This window comes from Kogia breviceps, chromosome 1 (assembly GCF_026419965.1).
Source record: "Kogia breviceps isolate mKogBre1 chromosome 1, mKogBre1 haplotype 1, whole genome shotgun sequence".
Classification (NCBI taxonomy): domain Eukaryota; kingdom Metazoa; phylum Chordata; class Mammalia; order Artiodactyla; family Physeteridae; genus Kogia; species Kogia breviceps.
In genome coordinates this window covers 115,166,800-115,174,966 of record NC_081310.1, presented here as the reverse complement: position 1 = coordinate 115,174,966, position 8,167 = coordinate 115,166,800, and the positions used below count along the sequence as shown (strand labels likewise).

The following is an 8,167-nucleotide window of genomic DNA, read 5'->3' as shown; positions in this document are numbered from 1 at the left end:
ACAGGGTTCCGTGTCTGCTGCAGTTTGGGCTCAAGGAACCGCTGTTTGGAACAGCAATTCAGACAGGAGACCAGAACTGGCAGGGGCTTGGGGCTGTCACGGGGCTCCCCAGAGCACCCTGGGCCCTCTCAGATCCACCATCTGAGCAGAGGGCAGACTGGGCTTCCCACACATTCTTCCAAAATCAAAAGGCATCTTCCATCACCCACCCCGGTGTGCCGTGAGCTGCATTCCCAATTCCAGAGCCCCGTGGGCCAGCTGGCTTTGTGAGGGGCCCATTTTGTGAGGACCTGGCGCTTCCCTGGGGCAGCTGCACGTCCCCCAGCCTTCTCTGCCCCGGCTCTGCGGGAGGGAGTCCAGAGAGCCAGCGTTGCAGTTCTGCCAGTTCCTGCGGCTGGTCCCGGTGGGGGCGAACACAGCAGCGAGTTTCTGCCACACTGCGGCCCGCACCTGCTGCATTCCCCTCTGCGGAGCCAAAGCTTTGGCTGGGTAAGAGGCGGGTGGGAGGCAGAGCTGGAGGAGGGGGCGAGGCGGCGCTAGAGGGCAAGGAGGGGGTCTGCAGATTCTGTCTGGCAGCATCATAAGAATAGCAACACATTTCCCACGGGGCTGCATCCCTTCTCGGGCCTAGGAGAGCTGCTTCTGATTGTTTCCTCCTTGGCTACTTCTTACTGTTGGCAGGAGTCTCTCATGACCGCTCCTCAACTTCTGCCCCCGGTACCCCGGCCCTGGCAGCACCCAGCTCAGCCCTCCACGAGGTTCTGGTTAGTAAACTGAGCTCTGCCAAGGGATGGGGTGCTTTCCTCGCGGGGAGGGGGCCGAGGCCCCGGGGCCCCACTGAGAGGACAGCCCGGTGGCGGCGGCGGGCGGCGCGCCTCGCCGGCTCGGGCCCCCGCCGGCCCCTTTAATTCGAGTTCGCTGGCGGCCAGGTGCGGCGCTGCGTGGCGCGGTGCGGCTGCGGGCGGCGGCCGGGCTCTCCTTACGCGCCGCCGGCGGGACTGCAGAGCCGGCTCCCGGCTGGCCGCCCGCACCCCGCCGCCGCCGCCCGCCGCCCGCCGCCGCCGCGGTTCCGCCGGCGCTTGCGGTCACCCAGAAACATGGAGGCTCCGGGTGCCCATCGGGAAGGGTAAATGGGTGTCGGGGCGCTCGGCTGCGCGTGCTGCCTCCCCCTGCCTGGGCTGCGGCGCCCAGAGGGGCTGCGGGGCACCGGGCAGCGCAGCCGGCAGCGCGGCGTGCTCGGGCTGAGTCCAGGGCGGGCGAGTCTGTGCCGACCATGGCTGCCGGCCCGGGCCGGGGCGGGCGAGGGGGGCTGGCGTCCAGCTGAAGGAGAGAACACGGAACGGGCTCGGGGACCCTCCGGGCAATGCGGGGCGCGGGGCGGGGGGCGCAGAGAGGAGCTGGGGGGTGATGGGAAGTGCAGTGACAGCATAACCATGTCTAGTAAATAGCGCCGGTTGGTAGGACCCATATCACTTGCGACGGCCGGGCAGCGTTCGCCCCGCCGGCTCGGAATGAAAACGGCTTTTCGGCAGAGAAGGGCTTTTCCGCCTCCCTGGGGCCGTGGGCTGCCGGGGTGACCCCGCTCTTAGGAGGGAGGAAGCCAAGATCTGAGGCAGCAGCCTACTCCCCACCCCCAGAGTTTAGGTTCCAGTGTTTTACGAAGATCGAGCCTAGGAGTTCCCTCGGATCCTAGGGGCAAAACAGCTGGGCTGCACTCGGGCCCGCCGCTAGAGCCCCCTCCGGATCGGGCAGGAGGGGGTTAAGGTGGCGCTGACTGCCGCGGCCAGCTGGTGGGTCTGATCCACTCGCGCGGAGCCGAGCGCGGAGCGTGCCCGGCGGAGTCCTGGCCGGAGCCCGGGGCGATGGGGAGAGGCCCCGGACCCCTCCCCGCCCTGGGGCCGGCAGGATTGGGCCGGCAGGGGGCCAGCCCGGAAGCCGGCTTCCTCCAGGTTCCCCCCTCTCGCTGCTGCCAAGCCTGGAAGCCAGGCTGACTGAGCCTTGGTTCTGCGCTCACTGCCGAGGAGACGACGTGAGGGATTTTCTCTTGGGGAGAAATCGGTGGTCGAGCGCCTGCCCAGTTCAAATGCCACCGCGCCCGGAGGGAGGCCTGCAGTTTAGGGATCCCTGAGGGAGACTAAGTCCTGGGACCAAGCCAGCCAGCTTTTGGAGATCGACTTTTCTGTGTGAGGAGACTCCCTAAATGAGCTCTGAAGGAGTGTGTGTGTTGGGGGACCAGAGTGGGGCGGAGCCGCTCTTCTTCCAGGACTCTGCAGAGGTCAGAGCTGGAAGTCAGGCTGCGGTGTAGGAAGCCCTCCCCTTGGGAGATGCTGTGTCCTGACCTGGGGGTGGGAGGCTTTCACCAGAGTCCCTCCTGATGGCTGCAGAGGACCAATGGGGCATCTGGCTCAGCCCGGGGAGGCCCCTGGATGAGACAGGCCCAGCCAAGTCTGAAGGTTTGTTCCCTGGGAGAACATACTTCCAACTGATGTAAGCCTGCCCAGAGGAGGCTGGGAGGCTGAGGGATAGTTCTCAGGTGTGACACCAGAATGCAAGGTGGGCATGGAAGAGAAGCTGCCAGCGCCCTCCTAAATCTTGGCACCAGCTGCCCAAAAGCCCTGATTCCACCTTGTTTTTTCCAGGCAACATCACACCTCCTGAGGACACCCAGGAGGACTCTGGCTTTTGCTGAGCACTGCATCTTGCCTCCTTCCTTTCAAAGGCTCCAGACCCAATCTCGGCTGACCTCGAGTCCTGCGTGCCCTTGACCAGGCATCCTACTGCTCTCCAGCCCAGCCCAGCCCTGGAGCTCACCTCCAGGACCTGGAGCCTACCCTCCTGCCCAGAATGACTCACCATTATTTCTAGCTCAAGTGAGAAGACGTGATGGGGAATCAGGCTGCCAGTTTGTGTATCTAGGATTCCTGCAGCATCGGATCAGTTCTGCAAGGAAGAGAGCTGCAAATTCCTGCCTTCCCAGGTAAATCCATCTATTATTAAATAACAGCCATGTGTAGAGTCATTGGGGTGTAGGCAATGAGAGAGACCCAGGCCCAAGGTCCACCACTGCAGATACCTCCCAGGGTGCAGGTATCTTCAAGACGTTAGTTCACTGCCTGGGAGAAGCTTCCCTTCCAGCCTCTGGTATGGTCCTGTGCTCCGTGAAGCCTGTGCAGTGCAGAGGGACCTGTACCAGCCACCTGCCCCCAGTGCAGGGCATTCCAGAGCTTTCTTGAGAGACCGCCACCTGCTCCCCTCTCATCCCCAGCCAGGCCACGAGGTGAACATAAATCTTACTTTTTTTGTGGTGGTGGTCATATTTTTGAGCTTCTTGGCTGAGAGATGAGAGAGAAAAAGCAGCAACCCAGGTTGAGTTGCCAATGCTGAGTGGTCTTATGTCCTTAACTGCCTCTGTCTTTCAGCCAAGCGGGGCTATCTCTCTGGCTCTCAGAGAGACCTGGGGGCTCCCCTGCAGGAGCGCAGGCCGATGCTGCTGTGTTTCCTGGGGCCGTAAGCAGCACCCTGAGCTCCCTGCCGCCAGGCAGGCCATCCAGAAGGCGTAGCAAGAGGCGCTTCTCTTGGTTCCAATTATGACAGTGGCCACCGGAGACCCAGTGGATGAGGCCGCTGCCCTCCCTGGGCACCCGCAGGACACCTATGACCCAGAAGCAGACCACGAATGCTGTGAGAGGGTGGTGATCAACATCTCAGGGCTGCGGTTTGAGACCCAGCTAAAGACCTTAGCCCAGTTTCCAGAGACCCTCTTAGGGGACCCAAAGAAACGGATGAGATACTTTGACCCTCTCCGGAATGAGTACTTTTTCGATCGGAACCGCCCAAGCTTTGATGCCATTCTGTACTACTACCAGTCTGGGGGCCGGTTGAGGCGACCCGTGAATGTGCCCTTAGATATATTCTCTGAAGAAATTCGGTTTTATGAGCTGGGAGAAGAAGCAATGGAGATGTTTCGGGAAGATGAAGGCTACATCAAAGAGGAAGAGCGTCCTTTACCGGAAAATGAATTCCAGAGACAGGTGTGGCTTCTCTTTGAATACCCAGAGAGCTCAGGGCCTGCCAGGATTATAGCTATTGTATCTGTCATGGTGATCTTGATCTCCATTGTCAGCTTCTGCCTGGAGACATTGCCCATATTCCGGGATGAGAATGAAGACATGCATGGCAGTGGAGTGACCTTCCATACCTATTCCAATAGCACCATCGGGTACCAGCAGTCCACTTCCTTCACCGACCCTTTCTTCATTGTAGAGACCCTCTGCATCATCTGGTTCTCCTTTGAGTTCTTGGTGAGGTTCTTTGCCTGTCCCAGCAAAGCCGGCTTCTTCACCAACATTATGAACATCATTGACATTGTAGCCATCATCCCCTACTTTATCACCCTGGGAACAGAGCTGGCTGAGAAGCCAGAAGATGCTCAGCAGGGCCAGCAGGCCATGTCACTGGCCATCCTTCGAGTCATCCGGTTGGTAAGAGTCTTTAGGATTTTCAAGTTGTCCAGACACTCCAAAGGTCTTCAGATTCTAGGTCAGACCCTCAAAGCCAGCATGAGAGAATTGGGCCTCCTGATATTCTTCCTCTTCATCGGGGTCATCCTTTTCTCTAGTGCTGTCTATTTCGCAGAGGCCGATGAGCGAGAGTCCCAATTCCCGAGCATCCCAGATGCCTTCTGGTGGGCAGTCGTCTCCATGACAACTGTAGGCTATGGAGACATGGTTCCAACTACTATTGGGGGAAAGATCGTGGGTTCCCTATGTGCAATTGCAGGTGTGTTAACCATTGCCTTACCTGTCCCCGTCATAGTGTCCAATTTCAACTACTTCTACCACCGGGAGACAGAGGGAGAGGAACAGGCCCAGTACTTGCAAGTTACGAGCTGTCCAAAGATCCCATCCTCCCCTGACCTAAAGAAAAGTAGAAGTGCCTCTACCATTAGTAAGTCTGACTACATGGAGATCCAGGAGGGGGTAAACAATAGTAACGAGGACTTTAGAGAGGAAAACTTGAAAACAGCCAACTGCACTTTGGCTAATACAAACTATGTGAATATTACCAAAATGTTAACTGATGTCTGATTGAACCCTATTAACGTACTCACAGCTCAATGGAACTAATGCAGATATTGCATAATAGCCTGCATTGTAGTCAGTGTGTTCTACAGTGTGTATCTGGTTCTGCATGGAAAGCAATAGTCGTGCAAGTGACTTTTGATCTTTTGATTTTTGATTTAGAACACAGAATATGTATCCATGGCTTTCATGCAAATCTTCATCACCGGCTTAGGGGTTTCCAAAGATGGGAGTCACTTATGGAAGCCAGGATTTCAGAAGGACACATTGAGGCCACCTCATAGCAAATACAGAACCCATCACATCAGTGTCACCTTTTCTTCCTAATGAAATGCACACGGCATCTTGGAGATGCAGTTCCCCCCACCACCCCACTTGAGCTTACCTCCCCCTTCACAGAGGAAAACCACGGTAGCTTAGCTTTAAAGTTCTGGTAATTATTTGAAAGGTCTTTCCCATTTTTGCATTGAAAAGAACACACAGTGCTGTGTGTTGGAATTACTTTCTGTGTCACAGGCTGGGGGTTTGTGAATTGCAGTTGCCAAGCAGACGCTCTGGAGGCTTGTGTTTCATAACGGAAAATACTGCATTTGGTTTTTTCTCTGCAGTGTCGATGTGAGGGAAGCCCAGGGGAGGGACAGTTAGGATGACCGAATGTGAGTTGTCAAGTTTCACATTTGCTCCCTTAGCCCTACGGGGAGAAGCTAACAAACCAAGGGACCTCTCAGCTTCAGATTTCACCATTTTTGCAGGCTTCAGGGTCACAAAAACATGTCTGATTTCTTCGTTACACTGGAGGTTGCAGGCATCTGCTTTCCTAGTGCTGGGGCCCAGCTACACTGACACTGCAGTGAAATTTACCAGTGATGCGATAGAGCTGCATGGGTGTTTGTTGCATGAATCTCAATATTTAACACACAGGAGATAACCTATTTTCTTAGTAGCCTACACAGTATTCATATTTAGAGTATTAATAGCCTAGGAATGGCATTGAACGAGGGTTTTTTTTTTCCCATCAAAATACAAAAGCCCTCAATCAGGAGGAAAAAAATAGACTGTTTGGAGTGGGGAACCAAAACTTCTGGCCCTCCAGCCCACCCCATCCCTGTTCTTCCAAATGGGGGCACACAGCTCTGCAAAGCCAGGAGAGTGAGCAGGGAAAGCAGTGTCTAAACACCTCACGTGACTGCACCTTAGGAATTAACCTAGTCATGGGCATGACTGTATAGCTGACTGGGGCATCTCGTCCTGAGGAAAGGCGGATCTGTGGATCCAGTGTATATAAATATGTATCGAGAATCTCTTTCAGAATTCCTCTACCTAGCTAGCTATAGAAAAAATTGCATTTGAACCTTGTATAAGCTTATGCAATATTTTTGACACAGGGCAATATATGCATGTGTATGACTATGTGCACTAGAGTGTGTATATATATATATATATATATATATATATATATACACACACACATATATATATTTATATATACACATATATACATACATACGTGTGTATATGTATATATGCATACATACATATATAGTCATTCTCTGGAGTTCAGGTTCAGGAGCAAATCCACTGCTTGGTGGGTTGGTTGTCTCAGAGGCCTAATGGTTTAATTTGTCTCATTGGTCATCCCACTGGGCCTAGGTTTGCTGCCATTGCCTCAGACACTCCAGTCTTCATGGATTCTTAGATGTTTGAATTGTCTTTCTGCCCTCCATGTGCTGCAGCTTCAGTTTCTCATGGCTGAAGCTTGTCTTACTGAGTGCACAAGGGCCCTAGGGCCCTCACAGCTCCAGCTGTCCTGGGCCAGACCCAACCCAGGCCTCCTCTCTACAGCCCATCATCTTCATCATCTCCATTCTCGTCTTTCCCCACCCTGTCCGGTTTTTATTTAAGACGTAGAATGTATTTACCAATATAGAACATACACAAGAGACCTACATATACCATGAATGAAGACACAACCTGCAACTCCACAAAAACAACATGGTCATTTGCCTCTGCATCAGTCACCTTCATGACTCTTTCCCCAAAGAGCCAGAATGGATCACCTGCTTTGAAACCAAGGACACTAAGGAAGAGAGCTTCTGGGGACCCTGTCCCACAGGTCTAGGCTGAAAGGAAACCTCCTCTATGTGGACATTTCTGAAGTTCAGGACCAAGGGATGGAATCCCCGGTTGATCCACAGGCATCATGTTCTCTCAAGCTCTCTCCGCATTAAACTGGCAACCAGGGCTGCTTAAGAAACCAAAGGCTGGGTAAAGAATCATTCCCCACCCCCAGAACAGGCTGAGAGTGAAGGAGCACTGCATAGCCTAAAGGTAGAGTCCAGCTGGCCCTGGAATAGGTGGAGGTGGGGAAGCTTTTGCCTCACAAACTGGGTTTCTTTGCCTTTCAATATAATAGCTTAAATTTCCCAAACACAGCGAGTTGTGTGGTCAGGCTGCCCAGCCATGACTCCAGCCCCAGCCTCACTGTTGGCTCTTCAGCATCTACAGTTACCCCGGGGGGGTGGGGCACCAGTCCAGGGTGCTCACTAGTTCCTGGTCACCCACACCCCCAGGGGTCTGCAGGGCATCCCAGGCCCAGCGCAAAGCCTCTGTGCTTCTCTTCCTCTCCTATATGGGAGGTGGTGCTGCATTTCCAAGACATAGGGTGGAGGGACGCAGACCTTGGGAAAATAGATGGTAAAACAACCTATACCTAAGGCCTAGGTTATGGGGTAGCTATTTTATCCCAGTGTCCTTGACCTGGGACTATAAAATGTTCACCCACACTGGCACACAGACAAGCACACCCATCAGAAAAGAGATCTACATTGTTGCCATACACAAATAAAAAACATGCACCACACATGCAAAATACACGGAGACCAAATTAATGAAAAAGGCCCTCAAAAGATATACGGTTATACCTATATTCAAAATATGCACACTCAGCACAGACATGGAATGTGCTCACCAATACAGAACATATACAAATACCTACGTACACCATGTACAAACCTGCAACTCAGATGCAAAATACACAAAAACTACATGGACACATGGGTATACATACAGAATACACAAAAGATACT

The 8,167-nt window shown here is 53.8% G+C and overlaps 1 protein-coding gene across 6 annotated transcripts; it reads left to right on the top strand.

The window, feature by feature from the left end:
• The first annotated feature begins 294 nt into the window (after nt 1-294).
• Nucleotides 295-6,151, top strand: KCNA2 (potassium voltage-gated channel subfamily A member 2). Of its 6 annotated transcripts, none has more exons than XM_059055649.2 (3): nt 295-489; nt 2,640-2,977; nt 3,420-6,151. In XM_059055649.2, exon 3 carries the CDS (start codon nt 3,588-3,590, stop codon nt 5,085-5,087), a length of 1,500 nt encoding a protein of 499 aa, XP_058911632.1. In that variant the 5' UTR covers nt 295-489; nt 2,640-2,977; nt 3,420-3,587; the 3' UTR covers nt 5,088-6,151. The 6 variants fall into 6 exon arrangements, with proteins under 6 accessions (XP_058911632.1, XP_058911641.1, XP_058911622.1 ...); XM_059055658.2 differs by lacking the exon at nt 295-489 and adding an exon at nt 602-764; XM_059055639.2 differs by lacking the exon at nt 295-489 and adding an exon at nt 1,035-1,126.
• The last annotated feature ends 2,016 nt before the right edge of the window (nt 6,152-8,167 follow it).

Bases quoted from the DNA above. Each gene is read 5' to 3' on its own strand.
- KCNA2 (XM_059055649.2), top strand. From the start codon at position 3,588: ATGACAGTGGCCACCGGAGACCCAGTGGATGAGGCCGCTGCCCTCCCT.